The sequence below is a fragment of the Syngnathoides biaculeatus genome, chromosome 2, assembly GCF_019802595.1.
Source record: "Syngnathoides biaculeatus isolate LvHL_M chromosome 2, ASM1980259v1, whole genome shotgun sequence".
In the NCBI taxonomy this organism is placed as follows: domain Eukaryota; kingdom Metazoa; phylum Chordata; class Actinopteri; order Syngnathiformes; family Syngnathidae; genus Syngnathoides; species Syngnathoides biaculeatus.
This window is the reverse complement of record NC_084641.1, coordinates 25,556,686-25,580,805: the sequence shown is the minus strand read 5'-3', so window position 1 is coordinate 25,580,805 and position 24,120 is coordinate 25,556,686. Positions and strand designations below refer to the sequence as shown.

At 45.0% G+C, this 24,120-nt stretch overlaps 2 protein-coding genes and 1 long non-coding RNA gene across 17 annotated transcripts in view; 1 reads left to right on the top strand and 2 right to left on the bottom strand.

Annotated features, from left to right (window-relative positions):
- The window catches only part of LOC133512970 (nuclear receptor coactivator 3-like), an 89,419-nt gene extending 88,535 nt beyond the window's left edge, over nucleotides 1-884 (bottom strand). For 5 of the 11 annotated variants that reach the window (XM_061843152.1, XM_061843133.1, XM_061843142.1 and 2 more), the window contains exon 1: nucleotides 681-883. The gene's annotated coding sequence lies outside the window, so the exon portion shown is untranslated. Of the gene's footprint in view, nucleotide 1; nucleotides 348-680 lie in introns of those variants that run through there. The other 6 variants (XM_061843105.1, XM_061843182.1, XM_061843206.1 and 3 more) reach the window with 3 other exon arrangements.
- Nucleotides 885-6,788: 5,904 nt separating this feature from the next.
- On the top strand, nucleotides 6,789-14,451 carry LOC133512966 (uncharacterized). Its single transcript, XR_009798355.1, has 4 exons — nucleotides 6,789-7,013; nucleotides 10,240-10,615; nucleotides 12,474-12,618; nucleotides 14,312-14,451. It is a non-coding gene; the product is annotated as an uncharacterized LOC133512966 (long non-coding RNA).
- zgc:113278 (Translocating chain-associated membrane protein 1-like 1-like) overlaps nucleotides 13,267-24,120 on the bottom strand; it is a 22,574-nt gene continuing 11,720 nt past the window's right edge. For 2 of the 5 annotated variants that reach the window (XM_061843053.1, XM_061843045.1), the window contains one exon: nucleotides 18,512-19,307. In XM_061843053.1, coding sequence (XP_061699037.1) covers nucleotides 19,055-19,307 — 253 coding nt within the window. In that variant the 3' untranslated portion in view covers nucleotides 18,512-19,054. Of the gene's footprint in view, nucleotides 17,559-17,585; nucleotides 17,781-18,511; nucleotides 19,308-20,561; nucleotides 23,440-24,120 lie in introns of those variants that run through there. The other 3 variants (XM_061843060.1, XM_061843069.1, XM_061843077.1) reach the window with 3 other exon arrangements.

The following is a 24,120-nucleotide window of genomic DNA, read 5'->3' as shown; positions in this document are numbered from 1 at the left end:
CCTGCACGGTACATTCATTCACCTCCAGTATTCGCGATCCGGCGCCAAAACGTGTACTTTGAGTACTTTTTCCGTGGCTCAGTACGGCGCTGGGGGACTCCGGCTCCCTCGCGGACCGCCAGGCAGCACCTCGTCCGCAGATCGCACACTCGCAGCAGCAGCAGCAGCAGCAGCAAAACGCAAAAGCAGTGCGCGCGTTCGTCACATCGGCAAAGCTTTCCCTCCCGGCTGATCGTCGATGTTAAACGCGGCCAAAAAAAAAAAAAAAACCCCTTTGCGGTCTCGCCTCACGCTCGTCGCGTGCGTGTTTGCGCTTTAAACATAAAACTTCGCCGACACGTTAAGCGGAAACACTTGTCACCAACGACGCGCGCGCGTGCGTGCGAGTGTACGTGTGCGTGCGCGCGTGTAAACTACCCAGTTTGCGTGAAGTTCAAAGATGCAAAGAAACGATTGCTTCGTTGTGCAGACCCCGCGACGAAGACTCCGCTTTGCACGCGCAGACGAGATGAAATGTTAAGTGTCATTTAGAAGAAGGCACTGATATCAATTTGTGAGCACTGCCGCAGGGAACACAAATAAACTGCTCGTATTTCCGTCCTCTTATCACATCGCGAACCGAAAGCAAAGTGTAGTGAAATTTGTGTCTGAGCGGCAACTAACACAGAGTAAAGCCTTACCTTTGAGACGGATCTCGCTTCCGCGTCGATAATTTCGTCTTTACACCATTAATTCTCCGCCATCTTCGGCACTGTTTGTTTAAATGAGAAACACTCGCGGAGCCTAACGAAGCCAGTTTCTGGAAGTTGAGGCCGTCGCGGGAGGTTGTGGGTAATGAAGTCAGTTTAGGGAGAGCGCCGCGTTTCCGGCCGGGCACTTCGACCCGGAAAAGGACTACAAACAGACGACACCACCGCAAAGGGGAAAGTAGGGGAGCTATTGGGCTCGGGGGGGGGGGGGGCTTTGGCTGGCTGTCTCGCCACTCGCGAGACGAGTGGCAGCGACTGACTGGAGCGGGTCGGCCAAAGGTGACGAGGCGGAGACCTTCACTTGACCTTTCAAAATGCCCGCCTCGCTTGGAGTCGTCGTTTCCCTTTTATCGACGACCACAGAGAAGTGGAAAAGAGTGACGCACTTTGGACCGAACTCGGATTGACAGAAAAGCAGGCGAATGCGGCCACAGTATTGGAAGCGAAGTTTAACAACAATGCCTTGAATAAAAATGAAAATACATTTGTTTAACGCTATCTATCTATCTATCTATCTATCTATCTATCTATCTATCTATCTATCTATCTATCTATCTATCTATCTATCTATCTATCTATCTATCTATCTATCTATCATTTTTCATTTCTGTGAGTTCTGCATGTCAATAATTTTGTTTTATCAATCGCTTTAGGCCCCAATAAATCAATTATTGACTGTGCGAAAGAGGTGTGTGGTTTTATACTTCTGCCTGTTGCATTCGTGCAGTGTTTCTTCACCTTTGTTGCACCAAGACACCTATTTTAAATCGGGGGGAATCTCATGTCACACCAACAGACAAAAAAAAAATGTCCTAAAAAATAAAGTTACTAAAATACTGATAAATATGTCTCAAAGATGACATACTTGCCAGAAATCCTAACTTATTCTGTTGTGTGAGTGGCAACAGGTGGAGAACAGGTTATTGTAATTGTGTCTTCTTCCATCCAATGTATCCATCCATCCATCCATCCATTATCTTTGCCGCTTATCCTCATGGGGGTCGCGGGGAGTGCCGGAGTCTATCCCAGCCTTCAACGGGCAGGAGGCGGGGTACACCCTGAACTGGTTGCCAGCCAATAGCAGGGCACATAGAGACAGATGCACTCACAGTCACACTTAGGGGCAATTTTAGAGTGTCCAATTAATGTTGCATGTTTTTGGGATGTGGGAGGAAACTGGAGTACCCAGACAAAACCCACAGAGGCACAGGGAGAACATGCAAACTCAACACAGGCTGGTCTGGGATTGCACCCGGGACGTCAGAACTGTTTGTCTCGATGTGCCCTGCGATTGGGTGGCAACCAGTTCAGGGTGTACCCCGCCCGCCTCCTGCCCGTTGACAGCTGGGATAGGCTCCAGCACTCCCCGCAACCCTTTTGAGGATAAGCGGCTAAGAAAATGGATGGATGGATGGATAATTGGAGACGTGAAATTGCCCGTAGGTGTGATTGTGAGTGCGACTGTTGTCTGTCTCCATGTGCCTTGCGAATGGCTACCAGTTCAGGGTTCACCCTCCCTCCTTCTCTATGATAGCTGGAATAGGCTCCAGCACTCCCCGTGCCCCTTGTGAGTATAAGTGGCAAATGAAATGGATGGATTAATGAACAATTAATTCTACAAAACTGTCAGAATTCTAGTGGCTAAGAAAATAGATGGATAAATGGATAACTAGAGACTCTAAATTGCCCCGAGGTGTGATTGTGAGGACAGCTGTGTGTCTTCATGTGCCCTGCGATTGGGTGGCAACCAGTTCAGGGTGTACCCTGCCTCCTTCGCGATGATAGACGGGATAGGCTCCGGCACTCCCCCGCGACCCTTGTGACGATAAGCAGCTAAGAAAATGGATGGATGGATGGATGGATAATTGGAGACTAAATTTCTATAGCTGGAATAGGCTCCAGCACTTCCCGTGACCCTTGTGAGGATAAGCGGCTCAGAAAATGGAAGAAGAATAATTTGAAATAACGTGAAAGAGGAAAGTCTTCCTGCAGCACATCTGGTGATCTCTCACAGTAGCCTGATAGTGAATCGCTGATTCACTGTCTTGCCAAAAACAATAAATGTGTTGGACGTGTTGAGGAATTTCTGTCAGGTGAATTTCACCTCAGTACTTTTGTGGCAAAAAAAATCTTGTTTTGCACACTGACAAATACAGTTTCATCAAGGAAACAAGTCAGAATACTGCTCACCACGACTAACTTGCCTGGTGTATTTCGTCTCGGTTTGTCATGTGGTACACAAAGACGCGTGCGTTCTTTAATCGGAATCCATTGCAATCAACAAAGACCCTTTACCCGAAACATCATTCAACAAGGTCTGTCTTCTGCGAACTGGCTTTGCGTGCGTGACTAGAGAAACTGTGGCTCCTCCGGGCGAGCCATCTCTTAAAGATGAGGGCCATATGCGGGCTCCATATGCGAGCTGGCGGGTCCAGCGCGGAGCGCTGACGTCTTTGCCAGGTGGCCTATAAATTGGGACGCGTCGACACGGCGGCCCGACTGCTGCCAAGATAGACTAGGCGGGGGACAGACAAGCGGCAGAACCCGTCGCCATGGCGATACCAGGCAGGCAAGAGCACGGATCGCCGGATAGACACACGCGGCATGCACGCGCACACCGTCGACGTATCCTGTTGTGCCAGTGACGGTGTGAAGGAAAGAGGAAGTGAAGAGGAGGGTGAGAGAGACAAGATGATGAGATAGTGGCGTTTGGTTTGGAGTAAGTAAAGGACGAGATCACAGATAATGATAAATGCCGTCTATTTCCTGGAGAGAGGGTGAGCCCGGAACACCGCTATGTGCTCCGGAAAGAAAAAGAAGAAAGCAAAAGAACAAAAAGAAGCGCGAAGAAGCTTCGTAATAATAAAAGGAACGAAACCGAGGCCGAACTTTTGGCTTGAGAAAGTTGTGCGATGAAGAATGCGTTAAGACTACCGAGAATAAGGAAACGTTGAAACGGGGGTTGCGGTTGGAGGTTTAAAGCAATTAGCCTTGTGGGTTAGGCTTAATTCATCAGGCGAAATGAAAAGGCCTGCCCGGGAGAAGGAGAGGAGATTAGAGCGTGACATGACTGTTCTTGGAAGGCAAATTTACACATGAAAGATTTGGAGAATTTAACACCGGCGTTTTGGGGAAAAAAAGTTATATTTTCATCCGAAAAAGTGCCAGTGCACTTGTTTTTATGTTGTAGCCAAGAACGACAGTCGTTATTCCGTATCAAAGGTCCAGAAAATGAGCCACATCAGCCGGGGCGCTCCACAGGTGTTCCACCGTCATCGTGGTCGGTCTTTGAGGACATCCCTATCGTGGGGGGTGGGGGGGGCGGCGACGTCACATAATGGGCATTTATCGACGATGTTCTCATCGAGTCGATGCTGATAGTTGCTGAGTTTGTGACACCACCCCGAACGGAGTTGCGATAGCGTCGATCTCACAGGCCGCGGGAGTTGTCTTTCGGATTCGGCTGTCGGAAGCGGGTCGCTGCCCAACACGATGTTTGCTTCATAGCCGGCAGTTCGATGGATCGGCGAGAGACCGCGCCCGTAGTCCTCTGCATCTGTCATGGTCCTGCCGGTCTAGCCCTGGCTGTGCGGGTTGCCGCGCTGATTGGGAAGCACACACCTGTGCCTCATGCTGCCTGATTGGCCCCGGTGTATATAGGACCGTGGGGACGACTGGTCCGGCGCCAGATTGTTGCGGTTCATGCCCCGTTCCAGCACTCCTGTATCTCTGATCGTATTCCCATGTGCACCGACCTCCGCCTGTCCTCCGACCAACCCCGTAAGCCTGACTCCTTTCATTCTCCTGCCTGCTTTGATCGATCTCCCGTGTACCGACTCCTGCCTGCCTGCTGACTTGCTCTCTACGCCCGACGTCCCGACTACCACTGCTGCACCTGACTGCCTGCCCGATCCCCGACTGTGGAACAATAAACATTTTTCCCGAATTACCTCTGTGTCTCCCGTGTACTCCTGCATTTGGATCCTACCTCCGTTCCGATGGGTCATGACAGCATCGACGAACGGCCGATGAATGTACTGCTCGATCGATAGCTCGATATCTCGGACGTTTTTTTTCGCAGCGCTCTGGGGCTCGCTTCTTGCCTTGTCATCTCGTGATTAGGACGTCCGGCGAGGTAGCGGTGAAGCGCGTGTCGGATACCGGAAGGAGTTCCGACTCGGCGTGTAGGCGATCGATGGAAGCCATCTTGTGGCAGCCCGTGGCAGTTCGAAGGGCTGTATTTTGAGCTGCCTGGACGGAGTCTCAGTGAGAAAGTGCACGGTTCATGCCGTACAACGGCGGCGGAACCACTTTATGAGTGGGGGACGCAGTACTTAGCGGGCGCTATTTAGAGCACTTTTTACTGCCTGAAAACCATTTGTCAACAGGGTGAGGGTGGTGGTGGGTGAGGGCAGGGTTCTAATCAAAATGTACCTGTCCTGAATAAGGGTGTTGCGCCCGAGGAAAGGGGCACATCACACATGAAGGGGGTGCACACTGATGCTATGTATGATATTTGTGCCCTAAAAACTGCTGAGTCAAGACTTTAATCGGCCATTGATGGTGTAGTGGTTCACTCTCCGGCACCGTGGACTCTGTTCTTCTTCAATTGCGGTGTAAAATGCAAGCGTGAATGAGTTCGACAAGCTATCTCATCACATGTACTGTGTGGTTGACTTGACACATATAGCAGACTATGTTTCCTTTTGTCCGAAGTCAGCTGAGACAGGCTCATAGGATCAGTGGCATAGAAATTGATAATTCGATAACATTTAATCATGCGGCATTCCATTGAACAGGACTGATCTTTCTGAATCCCTCAAAGATTATTTTTCTTGTCGCAAAGGAAGAACCCTATTGATTTTAAACACCATCAGACCCAGGACGACTGAAGGACCTGGTTTCAATTGAGCGCATACCCCTTTGAGCAACAACTTCCAATGCTAACAACTGCGCTAGGTTTTTCCTCGTCTAGAATTTACAATGTACCCTTATTAGCAGGTTGGATTCAGGTTTTCCCTTTCTGAACTGAAGAACAACAGCCTCATTTAGTTACCCGGGATTCATTATTGATAGTCGTCCTGCGAGGTTTTTGGAGATTGCAGAGTGAGGTGTGGGAGGGTGAGAAGAACAGGAAGGCTGCTTAAAATTCTTAACAGGTAGAGATGAGGTTTCAGGAGGATACTGGAACAGCTAATGCACTCGCACGAACACCCACACGTGCAATTCAGTGCTACCCTCGACCGCACCTCGTGGACAACAACAGTGAGGTGAAAATTTTCCTTTGAAGACATTTTAAGGCGGATCGACTGGACAAGATTCATTTCTACAAACACAAAACACTGTATAAACAATAGTATCATGATATAGTATTAAGATTATTGTGGATTAAGCGCTCACTCGAGCGATTCGCACCTGCGTGTGAAGCGACTGGGATGAGAATTAGCACCTCCAAATCTGAGACTATGGTCCTCAGTCGGAAAAGGGTGGCGTGCCCTCTCCGGGTCGGGGATGAGATCCTTCCCCAAGTGGAGGAGTTCAAGTATCTTGGGGTCTTGTTCACGAGTGAGGGAAGAATGGAGCGGGAGATCGACAGACGGGTCGGTGCAGCGTCTGAGGTGATGCGGACTTTGTATCGGTCCGTTGTGGTAAAGAGGGAGCTTAGTCGAACGGCGAAGCTCTAAATTTACCAGTCGATCTACGTTCCTACCCTCACTTATGGGCATGAGCTGTGGGTCGTGACCGAAAGAACAAGCGGCCGAAATGAGTTTCGGTCCTACGGCTGTAACTTGTCCCGAGCAGCCGTGCGGTATGAAGAAACCCCGTTGAAGGTCGTTCTCGTCCTTATATAAGGCACTCCTTGGAATACTCCAGAATTCCGCATCCCAAACGATCTGAATCATAATAACTCAAAAGTATGAAAGGAAACCGCATCACAAAAGACCCGCATCATGATAACCTAAAAGTATGAAAGGAAAATAAAGAATAAAAAAACACACACGCATATATAACAACATATTTTGACCAGCGCATCTCAGAGACAATTTATTGAAACATCCATCCATCCATTTTCTTAGCCGCTTATCCTCACTAGGTTCACAGGAGTGCTGGAGCCTATCCCAGCTGAGAGAACATGCAAACTCCACACAGGCGGATCCGGGATTGAACCCGGGACCTCAGAATTGTGAGACCAACGCTTTCCAGCTGAGGCCACCGTCCCACCCTTTCATTGAAGCACCAGAGGATAAAGAATCTGCGAAGATTGTGAGAGGAGCAATGCCAGTGTTTTATCCTTTTTTTTAAAAAAAATGATTATAATTAATATTTCACCATCGCATGTCAGTGCAAAGTTATTAATGGGGGGGGGGTATTCAAATGCGTTCTGGTTTTATTAGTCAGGAAATTGCTTTCATTTTCTTGGGCATGACTTGACCCAGCTGAATTAAAAGTGTGCAACGCAATAAGCCAAGTCCACAAATGTACAAAAGGGCAACGGCGGTCCACCCCCCCCCCCCCCCCGCAAAGGTCAACTCTGTCAAATTTGTGCGGATTTACACTTACGACGCCACTTTTGCTGGTGTTTGTGTGTGTGTCGTGGTGTGATGATGCAACAACAGATGGTGCTCATAATATTTGTGATCGTAATGAAATGTCTCAGAAGACGACATGAATCTAACTGGGTACCTCCCCCCCACCCGCTTATGATATTGTACCCCCCACCCGCTTATGATATTGTACCCAAAGTAATTTGACAACTGAATAAAACTTGAGTGTGTATTTTTTTCATATTAAAAGCCAGATTACCATAACAAGGTACTGATACTCACTGTACTGGTATAATTCCAATGTAGTTGGAACGTTGTGTAAAATATAAAGAAAAACAAAATATATCAATATCAAAATTTCCGATGACGTCACCACAGTCCCAGGATTCCCTTGTCCGCCATCTTGTGTGTCACGACCGGTAAATGGAAACCTAACTTTATGTCCACCATCTTAAGTGTGTCACTACTGGTAAATGAATATATATATATATATATATTTATATATATATATATATATATATATATATACACACACACACACACAATGATCTGGAAATCCTTTTCAAGCTATATTCAATTAGATACACGACAAAGTAAAAATATTTACAGTAATGCTTGAACAGATGTACTTTTTCCCCCCCCCATTCTGATTCATATTCATGTAGGATTTGATGCCTGCAATATGTTTCATAAGAGGGGCAACAGAAGACTGGGAAAACTGAGGGACGCTCCCAAAACACTTATTTGGAACATTGTACAGGTGAACCGGTTTATTGGAAAATAAGCGAGTATACAGTAAATTGAGTTTCTCCGAAATGCTCAGTTGTTTGTGAGAAAAGATAAAACGAGGCTCGCCGCTTTGTGAGCAACGGCGCGAGAAAAGAGTCCAACAGTTAAAGAAGAAAGTTTCTCAATGTAGATTTGCGAGAAATTCTTGATTTCATCCATAATACCGTCAAAGACGATACCATACAGTACACTTGTCACCCATCTGGCTGGAACACAAAGCGTAACAAATTTTGAACTATGAAATGATTTAATATATGTTTAGCACCCAAAGACAGCTGGGAAAGCCTCCATCCCACCATGCATGCCACCATGCCGCCCTCAATGTATACTTTTATGTCGCAAATATTCACAAACCCCAAGTCCGATCAAATTCAGATGTTATATAAATCATGTGATTATGATTGAAGTGAAGTGATTATTTTGATTTGGAAAATCTTTTCAAACTCGGTTGAATTTAATTCAGTAAAAAGGGAAGTTATTTTGTATTTTTTATTTTCATATTATTATTATTTTGCCAACATTTATCCATCCATCCATTATCCAAATTGCTTATCCTCACGAGGCTTTCCCAGCTGTCTTTGGGTGAGAGGCAGGGTACGCCCTGAATTCGGACAGCATCCTGTGTAGACGTGCTTTCTTTTATATTTATATCGCTAAACACATATTAATTCATTACATACTTCAAAGTTTGTTACGCTCTGTGTTCCAGCCAGATGGGTGACAAGTGTACTGTATGGTACTGATGGTGGATCAGCTGGGAAAGCGTTGGCCTCACATTTCTGAGGACCCAGGTTCGATCCCGGCCCCGCCTGTGTGGAGTTTGCATGTTCTCCACGTTTTCTCTGGGCGCAGTGGTTTCCTCCCACATTCCAAAAACATGAAACATGAATTGGACGCTCTAAATTGCCCCAAGGTGTGATTGTGAGTGCGGCTGTTTGTTTCGATGTGCCATGCGATTGGCTGGCGACCAGTTCAGGGTGTACCCCGCCCCCTCCTGCCCGTTTGACAGCTGGAATAGGCTCCAGCACTCCACCCCCGACCCTCGTGAGGATAACTGGCAATGAAAATGGATGGATGGAAAGTATATATTGCTGTAAATGTACTCACGCGCACACGTATATTGTTGCCACACACACACACACACACACACACACGCACTCTCCCATCTATTTCAGAATTTCCGTCAATTCCAAAATAATCAAATCAGTTTTCCTTCCTCCGGCTCCCTCGAGCACGTCCTCGCCGCCGTCTCCTTTCTCGTCCCGTCTTTCCAACGCCTCCAGATGTTTCCACCCGTTCTCAGCTGTCCTCCGCCGTCGTACACCTGCTCCACCGCTCACCTCAAACACACCCCTCTGTTCCCCTGGCTCACCGATAACCGCGAGGTCACAAACGGCTTACATTTTTTCCCGTGTTTCATACACGGACTGCACGGAACGAAAATAAAAAACTGTGTCGGAGAGCAGCTGCTGCCCAATTTGCTCATCTGAGACGATCAATGAAAACAATGCCGGAGGACGACAATATTTACAAAAGATTACACGCACCCTCGTGCATGCGTGCAAACACGCTGCAGGCACAGACAAAAAAGCTCCATCCCAACTATCCATCCATTGTCTTTGCCGCTTATCCTCACAGGGGTCGCACTCACAATCACACCTTGGGGTTAATTTAGAGTGTCCAATTAATCTTGCATGTTTTTGGGATGTGGGAGGAAACCCGAGTACCCGGAGGAAACCCACACAGGCACGGGGAGAACATGCAAACTCCACACAGGTGGGAGCCGGGATTGAACCCGGATCCTCCGAACTGTGAGGCCAACGCTTTACTGGCTTCCCCACCGTGCCGCCCCTGTCCCAACTAATTGGTGGCTATTTGTCTGTGAGTCTGGGATTACACGTCCTATTAAATACAGAATTTAAAATGAGCTTTGTTAAATAAGAAAGTACTCTACATTTAATGAAGTTAATTTATATGGAAATTACACGCAATACTGGCAATTCACAGAAAGATTTATCCTCGTTAGTTGTACGGGTTGGAGGTTTGCTGGCTTCACATTTTGCCTCTTTAAAAGTCAAGTGTCATCCCCATAAACATTCTAAAATAGATATTGAAATGAAAAATACAAATAACATTATTCACTTCAATGTCTATAGGAAAAAATAAATGTGAGCGGAGAGCGCGTCATCCATGCGCCAAGTTGCGGAAGTGTCATTCGACATCCAAGTGGTCGCCATATTGGCTGCATCTTCTGTCTGTGACATCACACTGGGACATTCGCCATTGAAAACACGCTGTGGCCACTACTGGGGGAGACGAACACGTCCCTTCTGACACGGAAGCTCTTTTCAAAGGAGAGAACATCTCACAGCCGAGTTAAGTTACCGGGGCAATATTACCCTATTGTTTCTAGCCATATTTAGATGATATGCGGCTCACTTCTAACTAACAACAGACTCCCAGACAGTATGTATGAGCCAGCTCGGCCGAAGCCGTGCTTGTCCGCGAGGCACGACGCAGAAGCCATCGCCGGTGAGCCCGACACGGAAGCCGTCCGACGCGCACATCGACACATTTAGCACCGCTGTCATACATACGCGGATATTTTGTTACATTACGACCGACGGATTACGTGGTCCCCCCCAAACTATTATTTTTTTTTAGTAGCTGTTTCCACACTTACCTCTCATTTGGAACCCATGAAGCTCTCATCCTTCGCACTTGTGCAATCCATTTTTCACGACGAACTGGGTCTCTTGGAAACTCATGAAGGGTAAATCCATCCTCCCAAGTGTTCAAGCAATATCCAGCAATCCAACGAGCCGGCATTTTGGCTAACAAGAAGGAACAACGAGCTACCTTCCCGCAGGTAAAACTAATAGAAACAAACGAGTCCACATGAGGCCGGTCCTGTCTTGTACGTCACTTCCTGCTTCTTGTTGAAAACAAATCCCTCCCCCTTTTCACGGCAGGAGTTATAAAAAGCCATAAATGTCAAAATTATGTTTTGTGGTGAAAAAACGGATGGGTCCATACCGGCTGCCGTTTTTTCAATAATAACATGCTAAAAATCATGCATTTCATGACACTTAACCTTTAAGCACATGCCAGAGAATCCAGATCATGTATGTTTGGGCAATAGAGCTCGTTCACGTGACGTCACCATTCTCACGCCGCCATATTGCCGGTCAAAAAGAGCTGCTCGACATTGTGGGGCACGTTGAACCGGAACAGAAAATTCACAATGCCTGAGACTTGTGCTGTTGGTTGTCACAACAGGCGAGATAGATCTTCAAAGAGATCATTCTATGGAATACCAGCTGACCATTAAATATGGATTGATTTTGGCAATTAAACATGATGGATGATGCCCAACCAAAATACACACAAGCCTGTGTAGCGATCACTTCATTTCAGATCGGAATTATTCTTCTCAATCTCAAATTACCAAAAAGTATTAAAATGCCAAATTGGCTCATTTGAGAACAATGCGTTCTCAATGCAAAAAAGACTCCGTACATGACGCACGTTGAGACCACATTAAACTTCGATAAACCTCTCCCCAACAGACCTTTTTTTTCTTCCTAATATGCATCGTTCTCAAATGAGTCCAATGTGTATTTAAAAAAAAGAAAAAAAAAAAAAAACGTCAGTCATATGGAGGTATCTGTAGGTTAACGTGTGTCCGCAACACGCTTCTGTGTACAGGGGCCAAAGCCTATCCGAGCGGTTTATTTTCTTTTTTTAAATACGCATTGGACTCATTTGAGAACAATGCATATTTAAAAAGAAAACATCTGTCACGGAGAAGTTTATTAAAGTTGAACATGTGGCCGCAACATGCTTCTTGTACGGAGGAGCCGACTCGCTGTCTTTTTTTTCCCCAATCATAGTTAATGAAGGCAAGTTTGTGTATATGTATGTTTATTTCAATATTGGTATTTGTATTGAAAAAATCTGAGTGGCTCTATGACTATGTGGGATTTATTCTTGATTGAAAACCGATCCAGCAACAAAGTATTTGTATGCGTCCAGACTTTTCTACGCTTTCAAACTCTTCTGTGGAAATCTCGACGACTTACTCACCAGATACGTGTGTAGAAAGCGGGTTAATAGTCCACTTTCTTATTGGCGAAAACATCGACTTCGGCATTAAATATGGGTTCTATGCATTGTGTCTCTCATTTTTCCACCTACCTTTGTTTATTATCACCTTCTAAATGTTTAACGGTATCGGACAAAACTCTGGGAGACATATTTTTGCGTCGTTTCCAGCCGACTTAGCACTGAACAATGCTTTGTTAGACCGGCACTTCCAGGCAGTGATGTGATTTGATGACGTAGCTGCACGAGCTCTATAGGTGAGCCTGTGCTTTTTTTTTTTTGATAGAGAATGCGTGCGTGAACTCCCGTCCTTGTGGTGACCCTGCAGAGCCCGGACCCTTCCTCCCCGCCTCTCCGTGATCAATCATGCTGTCTGCTTAGCCAAAGAAAACCCATTACGCTGGAGCAGCACAACATGTGAGCAGTAAGCTGTAAGTGTGTGTGGTTTTTTTTTCCTTTCTTTGTGAGGAGCACTCATTCCTTACGATCGATGAATACAAAGGTCACGTTAGCGTTACAGCAGAGGCCGACGTCGGATAAACACACCCAAATTTAGATGAATTACCTGATTTGTTCAATTGACAGATGAGTACTTCATCAATTGACGCACACTATATTGGTTGAGAAGATAATATTCTCACTCCGACGAATGATTTATTAATGCAGTTTTGTATGCACCTATGCCCCTGCAGACGGCTTCCGTCAGTCTGGTTTAAAAAAAAAAAAAAGGGGGGGGGGGTGGAAGGAAAAAAAAAAGGTTCAGCGATGCCCTCTGGTGGTATTCCAAGAAGTATGATTAAGACAATAAATCCCACTGAGCAGGTCTAGCCCTCCGTCTTCTGGAGCCGATGCCAGATGACTTCGAGGTACATTCTGCACTGGTCACCGAGCAAACGCAGTGCACACAGGAAAAACCAGCACGCGCACTTAAAATGTTTAAACTTGTCAAGAAAGATAAGGAAAAATAATTAAAAAAAAACAAGTTTAATTAGGGTTAGAATTGTTATCAATTATTTTAGAAATAATCCCAATAGCAATTGGTCTAGTTCCGCCGATTCATGTGGATCAAAAAGCGTGTGTGAGGAGCAAAAAACCTTTATTGAAACACAAAATTCAAAACGTGACAGAATGCGTAAATTTGCATAAATATATACTGTATTCATACATACCGTCAGGCCATTTCAGAGAAAACATATTTGAAAAAGGAAATGTACAATCACCACATAAATCCAAACAAAAATGAAATTATTCAAAACGAAGGCAGTTGCAACCTTAAAAAAGCAACCCCTCCCCCCTACTTAGCATGGTGGTTAAGTGGTTAGCACATCTACCTTACAGTTTTGACGACCCGGGTTCAAATCCCACATCCCCGTATGTGCAAATATACTGTACACTTTTTGTATTACATAACGGAGAGCCAAACTGGAGATGAGCAAGCCTCTAAATGAAGGGTGTTCAAATTATGGCTCATGGGCCACATACGTCCTGCTCTGTTCTCGAATCTGTGCCACCAAGCGTTAACAAAACTGTAATATTTATTTGCATTGTTATAGTCACCCCCCTAAAAAAATGACAAATTAAAATAAATATTTTCATTTATTACTTTTGGTTTTTATTTTCATTAAATAATATAACTATTTTAATAAAATATTGGTTTATCAATTGCAATCAATTGACTTCATATTAATACACATTTAAACAATTTTTTTTTTTTTTTACACATTTTAATTTTCCCCAATTTTGTTGTAATATGTTATGTAATTTGTGAGATCATGGTCGCAGAATCAGGTCAAAATAGAAACACATACCCACACTAACAGTTTAGCGAGCTTCATTCTTGACTTAACTACTTGAACACAAAACATAGTCACACACTTGATAACTGACGACTCCGATACAAAAATAGCTTTTAAAATCTGACTCTTCTCACAGCGTAGGCTGCTTTTATGTCTTCGATAGTCCTCTGCGCTTCATTGCATTGTGATACACCGTCGAGCAAGTGAACTGCCCCATTCCCAATCAAGTGAACTAAAAGCAGCAAACTGGACTGGCACTTTTCATTTCTTCCCTGCTTTGTTTCTACACCGAGACTCCAAACAAACCCAGAATTCCTTCTCTTCACAGATCTGATGGTCCAGGAGGGGAAAGATAAGGTCCAACAGGCAGGACCGTATGAGTGACTCCTAGCAGCTAAACGCCAATCGCAGGCACTCAAAAAGAGGGAAGGTTATCTGCGGGTGTGCAATCACAGAAACATTTAGCGGCTGCGTCTTTTGCAACTCAGTCTTGTGCGCGCAGGAATGTCCAACGGGCTTTCTTTAAAGTTTGCAAGGGGACCAGATGAGACAGAATTTCATTGTCATGGTCTTACAATTCATGCGCTGCATACAGGCTGCCATATTTTTTTTTTCTTCAACAGATAAGTTACAGACAAACAGATATGTCATCACCGCACAGTGAAGGAAATAAGTATTTGAACACCCCGCTATATTGCAAGTTCTCCCACTTAGAAATCAGGGAGGGGTCTGAAATTTTCATCGTAGGTGCATGTCCACTGAGAGAGAGATCAACTAAAATCAAAAATACAGAAATCACAATGTATGATTTTTAAAAAATGATTTATTTATGTGATGCAGCTGCAAATAAGTATTTAAACACCTGAGAAAACCAATGTTGATATTTGGTACAGTTGGCTTTGTTTGCAATTACAGAGGTCAAACGTTTCCTGTAGTTGTTCACCAGGTTTGCACACACTGCAGGAGGGATTTTGGCCCACTCCTCCACACAGATCTTCTCTGCATCAGACAGGTTTCTGGGCTGTCACTGAGAAACACGGAGTTTCAGGTCCCTCCAAAGTTTTCTATTGGGTTTAGGTCTGGAGACTGCCTAAGCCACCCCAGAACCTTGATATGCTTTTTAAGGAGCCACTCCTTGGTTTTCCTGGCTGTGTGATTCGGGTCATTGTCATGTTGAAAGACCCAGCCACGATCCATCTTCAATGCTCTGACTGAGGGAAAGAGGTTGTTCCCCAAAATCTCACAATACATGGCCGCGGTCATCCTCTCCTTAATACTGTGCAGTCGTCCTGTCCCATGTGCAGAAAAACACCCCCAAAGGATGATGTTACCACCCCCATGCTTCACAGTAGGGATGGTGTTCTTGGGATGGAACTCATCATTCGTCTTCCTCCAAAATCGGTGAGTGGAATTATGACCAAAAAGTTCCATTCTGGTCTCATCTGACCACAAAACTTTCTCCCATGACTCCTCTGTATCATCCAAATGGTCATTGGCAAACAGAAGACGGGCCTTGACATGTGCAGGTTTAAGCAGGGGAACCTTCCGTGCCATGCATGATTTCAAACCATGACGTCTTATGTTGGATTACCAACAGTTGCCTTGGAAACGGCGGTCCAGGCTCTTTTCAGGTCATTGACCAAGCCCTGTCGTGCAGTCCTGGGCTGATTCCTCACCTTTCTTAGGATCATTGAGACCACACGAGGTGATATCTTGCATGGGGTTCCACTCCAATTGATATTGACTGTCATGGTTAGCTTCTTCCATTTCGTAATGATTGCTCCGACAGTGGACCATTTTTCACCAAGCTGCTTGGCAATTTCTCCGTAGCACTTTCCAGTTGTGTGGACTCGTACAATTTTGTCTCTGGTGTCTTCGGACAGCTTTTTGTTCTTGGCCATGTTACAAGTTTGAGTCTTTCTGATTGGATGGAGTGGACAGGTGTCTTTATGCAGCTAACAACCTCACACACGTGCATCTGATTCAGGATAATACATGGAGTGGAGGTGGACTTTTAAAGGCGGACTAACAGGTCTTTGAGGGTCAGAATTGTAGCTGATAGACAGATGTTCAAATACTTATTTGCAGCTGTATCACACAAATACATCGTTAAAAAAATATACATTGTGATTTCTGGATTTTTCTTTTCAGATGATCTCTCTCACCGTGGACATGCACCTACGATGACAATTTCAGACCCCTCCATGATTTCTAAGTGGGAGAACTTGCAATATAGCAGGGTGTTCAAATACTTATTTTCTTCACTGTAATTCAGGCCAAGTTGTTTCACCCACAGCTACAATAAGCAGAACGCACCACAGGATGTAAGCTGGGGAACAGCTGATGCTTTGATCCCCCGAAATGTTGAAAAAAAAGAGAGGATGACAGAAGACAGAACAAAACACGAGCAGAACAAGTGATACGGCCCACTGACATCATAAGGACACTTGAAGAAGGATTGTATTGTTTGGAATAACTGAACACAGTTGCTATGTACCTCTGTGTTTGCTGGTTATAATAACCATCAATAGTCTGTGATAAAAAATAAATAACCCTCTTGCAGCGGTTGTAAAAAGGCCACTGAATGCTTCTGTGTGTGAGAGAGAGAAAGAGAGAGAGCGCAAGAGAGAAAGAGAGAGTAGCAAACTCAATAGCGCAGGTAGGCGTCCGCCAGTGTGCCCAAACTGCCATGCTTCGACCATGTTACCATACAAAAACACTGATTCGCAGCCTTCTTGGTCAACATCCGAATCATGCTGATAGTTGAATTTAACGCTATGCATACGGTACGGCCTCAAAGGTTCTGGCGCAGCTTACAGGTGCGGACCCCCCCCGACCCCTGTGAGTAGGGTGAAGCTGAGAACCGGGTGAGTGAGGATTACATAAAACGAGAGAAATATGCCTCAATCCAGTGCTGGATTTCAAAGGCACTGGCCATCATAATTGCAATAAATTCCTAATAGCGCACAACTTTAAACACAGGACCTAAATAACATTACTAATATACACAGTGATTAATAGGGATTTTTTCTTTTTTCATGCTGTGCAATAAAGGCTTTTGGGACACGACTCAGCAGCCTGTTTGGTCAGCTTAACTAATTAAGGCCCAAACGAAAATAAACAAACAAATAAACAACCAATCAACCCTGTTCAGTTTACGTGTAAAGTTGCATTTTAAAGACGCGTAATGTGTCGGAACAGTGGGAAACAACTCAACATAGCAACATGGTTGTACACAAAAGGACACTCCCCCCCCCCCCAAAGAGTGAAATCTGTTCAGTTTAAAGCGTCAGACCCAAGTCTGTCCTCGCCAAGCTCCGATAGCAGAGAAACCAAGTAAAGAACTCGCAGCTTGTCTCACCGACGGAATCTCAATCCCAAAAAGACGGCGATGTGGGGTTTCCTCGCGATTTTGTTTCGAACGCAGTCGACGCGGTGCTAAGCGGTGTACAGAATGTGGACGTGTATCACCGTGCCGTCTTTTTCTCAACTTGGCCGTTGTTGTGAGTTTTTAACTCTTCTCGCCCGTGGTGAGGTTTTATCATCCGGCCTCACGATTCCATTGGCAGCTGCGGCTGACGAAACAAGTGAACAGAGAAGTAACGTTAGCGCAATCTTTTCTGCATTACACCAAAGGGATTATTTGACAGATACCCCAAGTCAAGGGGGTGTTGAGAAATATTTTATGTATTATTCATTAGCTACAGTATAACAACCTTATCAGAAAGAATAAATTCATTATTTAAAAAAAAAATGTTGGTCTTCCTTAAAAATACATACTTTTGTTGTATTCAGTGCTGAAAAAAAAAAAAAAAAAAAAAAAAAACATTATATGGTTCTCATGGAAATACATTTTAAAATATCACTGTCACAAGATCTGCAGAAACCCAAATCAGTACTGTGCACCTCCATCAGAGTCTAGTTTGGGGCCGCCACAAAAAAGGACAAACTCAGAACGCAACGGACAATCAAAACCGCTGAACGGATCGTCGGCACCACGCTACCCACTATCAAGGAACGTGAACGAGGTCCAGAGCAGGCAGGATCCTTTCGGACCCTCCACATCCTGGCCACCAGCTCTTCCAGTTCCTTCCGTCGGGAAAACGCTACAGATTAATCAAAGTCGAAAATAGCAGGCATTCGGACAGTTTTTTTCCCCTCTGGCAATTAAGTCATTAAATTCTTGATCAGTAAACCTACTATTTTTCTGCGTTGTGCCATGCTAGGACACTCATTCACATCCTGCTGCTCCAATCAGCGTTTGTAATATATACACACACACACACACACACACCACACACACACACACACACACACACACACAGTGAAGAAAATAATGACCTGAAAAGAGCTGGGACCACCGTTTCCAAGGTGACTGTTGGTAATACATTAAGACGTCATGGTTTGAAATCATGCATGGCACGGAAGGTTCCCCTGCTTAAACCAGCACATGTCAAAGCCCGTCTTAAGTTTGCCAATGACCATTTGGATGATACAGATGTGTCATGGGAGAAGGTTTTGTGGTCAGATGAGACCAAAATGGAACTTTTTGGTCATAATTCCACAACCATGTTTGGATGAAGACGGTGTATCAAACAAATAAATTGTTAAAAAAAAAATCATACATTGTGATTTCTGGACTTTTCCTTTTTAGATTATCTCTCTCACAGTGGACATGCACCTACGATGAAAATTTCAGACCCCTCTATGATTTTTAAGTGGGAGGACTTGCAATATAGCAGGGTGTTCAAATACTTATTTTCTTCACTGTACATACACACACACACACACACACACACACACACACGTATATTTATTTATTTATTTATGTTTATATTTTGTAGACCGAACGATTCGTCACTTTAAACTGCTCCCTTTGCACAATTGACATCGTCAACACACTTGTCTTTTTAGATTTTATTTATATCGTGCATGTCTTATCAGGAATAGTTCCTATAAACAGAAATGTCTTCCTTGTTCTTTGTTCTGAATGTCGCACCAGGGCAGCACTGACTGTTTTACACACTTGGCCATTAAAGCTGATTCTGATTTTGATATTGATATGTGGCTTTCATGGCTCTCTTCGCAAAAAAAGTTCGACACGTGTGTCCACTGTGTCAGTTTGCCGCTGCTGACCAGATGCCGAGGCTCCGAACCGCTCACCTCTCGTGAGCTCCCTTTTATGAGGTTTGCTCTTTGGGCTGGCCGTCTTCTTCTTTGAGGCCTGCATCTGGCTGTTTTCCCGCCACTTCTTCAACTGGAAATTGATGAACTTCCACATCATCCAAGCCTGAGTCAAGCAGATGGCCGCCAAACATGCCATTCTAGTGAAGCACGACAGACGCACTTAAACCAACACCATTAAACATGTACATGCAGTGATTTACATTTGCATGTTTGACTGAAATACACTTTCCATCTCTTTGATTGTTTTCAAATTAGATAGTCTGTACGAACATAGTCCACATTTACGAGGGATGGGCGGAACAGTCAATTAGACAATCATTAAGAATTCTGACAGTTGTGTAGAATTAATTGTTAAATAATCCATCCATCCATTTCCTTTGCAGCTTGTCCTCACAAGGGTCGCTGGGAGTGCTGGAGCCTCTCCCAGCTGTCAACGGGCAGGAGGCGGGGTACACCCTGAACTGGTTGCCAGCCAATCGCAGGGCACGTTGAGACAAACATTCGCACTCACAATCACACCTACGGGCAATTTAGAGTTTCCAATTAATGTTGCGTGTTTTTGGGATGTGGGTGCCTGGAGAAAACCCACGCAGGCACGGGGAGAGCATGCAAACTCCACACAGGCGGTGCCAGGATTGATTGAAAAAAAAATCAGCGAAGTAAAATTGAGTTGGGCGCCGCGGTGGAGCAGCTGGAAAGCGTTGGCCTCACAATTCTGAGGTCCCGGGTTAAATTCCAGCCCTCCCTGTGTGGAGTTTGCATGTCCTCCACGTGCCTGCGTGGGTTTCCTCCGGGCACTCCGGTTTCCTCCCACATCCCAAAAACATGCAACATTAATAAATTAATTGGACATTCTAAATTGCCCGTAGGTGTGATTGCCTCCTGCCCGTTGACAGCTGGGATAGGCTCCAGCACTCCCCACAACCCTTTTGAGGATAAGCAGCTAAGGAAATGGATGGATGGATGGATAATTGGAGACGGGAAATTGCCCGTAGGTGTGATTGTGAGTGCGGCTGTCTGTCTCAATGTGCCCTGCGATTGGCTGGCGACCAGTTCAGGGTGTACCACGCCTCCTGGCCGTTGACAGCTGGGATTGGCTCCACCCCTAGCCGCGACCCTTGTGAGTATAAGCGGGAAAGGAAATGGTTGGATTAAGTAACAATTAATTCTACAAAACTGTCAAAATTCTTTATGATCGTCTAATTGACTGCTCTGCCTGGAGAACATGCAAACTCCACACAGGCAGGTGCGGGATTGAACCCGGGACCCCAGAACTGTGAGGCCAGCGCTTTACCAGATGAGCTACCACCTCTGTCTAATGTAAGAGGATTTAATTGTTCTTCTTGTCACTGTAAAACACCGGAATTGAGCCACAGAGAAATATTTGTAATTCATGAAGGATAATTTTGGCGGCACAGCGGCATTAGCCTCACAGGAATGAGGACCGGGGTTCAAATCCCGCGACCGCCTGTGTGGAGTTTACATATTCTCCACGTGCCTGCGTGGGTTTTCTCCAGGCACTCCGGTTTCCTCCCGCATCCCAAAAATATGCAACATTAGTTGGACACTCTAAATTGCCCCTAGGTGTGATTGTGACTGCGGCTGTTTGTCTCGAAGTGCCCGGCGATTGGCTGGCAACCAGATCAGGGTGTACACCGGCTACTGCCCGTTTACAGACGGGATAGGCTCCGGCACTCCCTGCGACCCTCATAAGGATAAGCGACTAAGAAAATGGATGGATGGATGAAAAGTGAGTTGCTATAACTTATCTTGATTCTGTTGTAACAACTTGTTGGCAGCTGTGGCACAACTCCTTTAGGCAGTATTTGCATACTCAATACTATTACTAGTATTACTACTATTACTGCTACTATGACTACTTATGGTACTGCCATGAATAATACTTCAACTACTCCTCACAATCATAAAAAATAATAACTTGTTACAAAGGTGATACTGTATTTACAGCAAATGTGATTTACATAAAAAGAGACAAAAGGAAGAGAAAAGGAATAAGTAACTGGATCATTTTAAAAATACAACAAAATAAATTCACACAAAAAAAATAGTACGATTTGAAAAATGCCAAATGCTAAAAGTGAAGCCTAAGAACAGATACAAAAGCAGAAACTGAGTTTGCCTGCCTGACATCCTCCCAGAGGGCGTTCCAAAAACTAGCGGCCTGAACATCATAATCTCCTCTCTGTTGGTGAAAGTTCGGGGCCCAGGAAGTATTTAGCACAGCCCTGCTGGAAAATCTCAAGGAGATGACGGGAAGGCGTAAAACGATGATACGTAGATGGAGCCACGAGGCAAGAGCCTGGCCATTCAAGGCTATAAAAAACATCTATATAATCAAATTTTAGGATCAGCAAAATTAGAGTAACGCACTTCTCTTAGTGCTGGTTAAAAACTTGTCTTATCTTGTCTATATAGTCTCGAGTTTAATCTCTAGTCTAGTGTCTAAATAAATTGAATTGCAATAATTCAGGCAGTAAGTATTAAAAGGATAGCTTACTTTTTGCAGCTCTGTGGGGGAGAGAATGAAAGAATCTGATTTTGTTTCATTATCTGAGGGAGACGAATCTGCATCATGCTGCTGATTTCAGCACCAGAGGACAGATCCGAATCAAGGCTCCAGGTTTCTGTCCTCACATTTTTTGATAGGGCACCCGGGTTGGACAGAAAATTACTTTGGCTGCTAGGATTAAGCCCAGAGGGTGTAGCTATTCTGACCTTACCTTTGGTGTTGTTTATTTTCAGAAAATTTTTACAGTCACACTTTCTGACAGATGGGCAGGGATGTGCAAGGGCTGGAGCCTGGCCGGATTCAGGGGACTGTACAGTTGAGTAGACCACGCATACTAATGGAAATCAATATTAATGTTCTGGAGGATTTTCCCAAGACGGCAGTAAATATACAATATATTGTGAAAAGGATTGGGCCCAAAATTGATCCTAGGAGGACTCAACACACAAGAGGGGCACAAGACTACAACAAGATGGCGACGCACACAGACACAGCTGTTTATGGCTATCCCTATCAGCGCTGCTATTCGTATTTTGTTTTTGTATTTTTGGGGACTTTACTCACGTATGCCTCGGCACTACACTGTTACACCCACCGGGGACTCTTGGACTTCGGCTATTGAGACAAAATAGTAGTTTCAAGCAACTTTCACTGCAAACACGACATTCCAGACGAGCTAGCGAGACCGCCGGTCTTGTCGTGGATTTTCAAGTCAGCAAAGCGGCGCAGCCGTCGGTCTGGGCACCTGCTCAGAGTAGCTCGACAGCTTCTTTGATCGCTTTGAATAATCTTGCCAACACTAAGGTGCTCGAGTGCTCTCCTCAACCACCCACACCAGGCTCCAGTAACTCTTTATTTACTGTACAGGAGCATGATGCGAGTTGTGTGTCCAGGCCGTGAACCCTAGGAAAGCTGCTGGCTTGGACAGAGTACAGGCAAGGTGACAAGAGGATGTGCCCACCTCTCACTGGCCCAAATAGTCATCCCCACTTGTTTGAAGTCGACAACAATCATTGCCCAAAAGAAATTCTTAACTAGCTTCAATGACTATCGCCCAGCTGCCCCAACACCTGTCATTATGAAATGCTGCGAGAGGCTGGTTCTCAAGTACATCAAAGACTGCCTCGCCCCCAACTTCGACTCCCACCAGTTCGTTTTCCCAGGTGAAAAGATCAAGAGAGGACACTATCGGCATTTGTCTGCATGCTGTGTTGAGTCACCTGGAACAACCGCAGAGCTATGCTAGGATGCCCTTTGTGGATTATATCTCGGCCTTTAATACAATCATCCCGGAGATTCCGATAATTAAACTGGACATCTTGGGCCTCCCTCCTCTCAAATGCACTTGGATCAAGGACTTCTTGACCAACAGACCCCAGACCGTGAGAATCGGCTCCCACCTTTACTCGACTCGTACACTGATGACCGGCTCAACACAAGGCTGCGTGCTAAGCCCCCTCCTGTACCGTCTCTACACTTTCGACTGCAGCCCAGTCCACCAAAATTCACTGATGACACAACATTGGTAAGTCTAATCTCAAAGTGAGAACAGGCATCCCACAGAGAGGAGGTCTAGAAGCAAACAACAATCGGGCATTGAACACTACAAAACAAAAGGAGATCATTGTGGACTTTAGGAAGAAAAGAAGTGAACAGGCTCTGGTCTTCATCAACGGAGAGTGTGTGGAGAGAGTCCGCACATTCAGGTTCCTGGGAGTCCTGATTTCTGAGGACCCCTCCTGGACAGACAGCATACCAGCGGTCATCAAGAAGGTTCAACAACGTCTCCACTACCTGATAGTCCACAGGAAAAACAACCTGGACACACAGTTGCGGCTGGCCTTCTACCGCTCATCTATCCAGAGCCAATGAATGAATGCCATTTATTGTCATCATACGACTGTACAATGAAATTGGAGAGCCTCGCCTGCATCAGTGCATCCATAAAAGATAAATAAATAATAATATATAAATAGATAAAATTAAGAATAAAAAAAAAAAATACAGCGTTCCCTCACTACTTCACGCTTCTCTTTTTGGGGCTTCAGTGCTTTGCGGGTTTTTTTTTATGCTGCAATGCCTTCATGCATCCAAGGAAAAACTATTCCAGGCTCTTCTTACCATCATTCACACTTCAAAGTGAGTTCCCTTTATGATGTCCTTGAGCTTGAGAAAGAGGAAAAAGTGACTTTTACTGGCCCTGTTAGCGCTGTGCTAGCGTTAGCGCTGTGCTAGCATGTTACTGGCACGTCTCAGTGATATTTATCGCCAAGTTTTATTTTAACCGGCCCTGTTAGCGTCAGTGTCAGCGCCAGCTTTAGCGCAGCTAAAACAACAATTAGTTATAAAACAATATTTGTTTAATGTAGTTGAGTAGAGACTTTGACTTAAATGTGAATTCCAAATCTCCACAGTAGTAT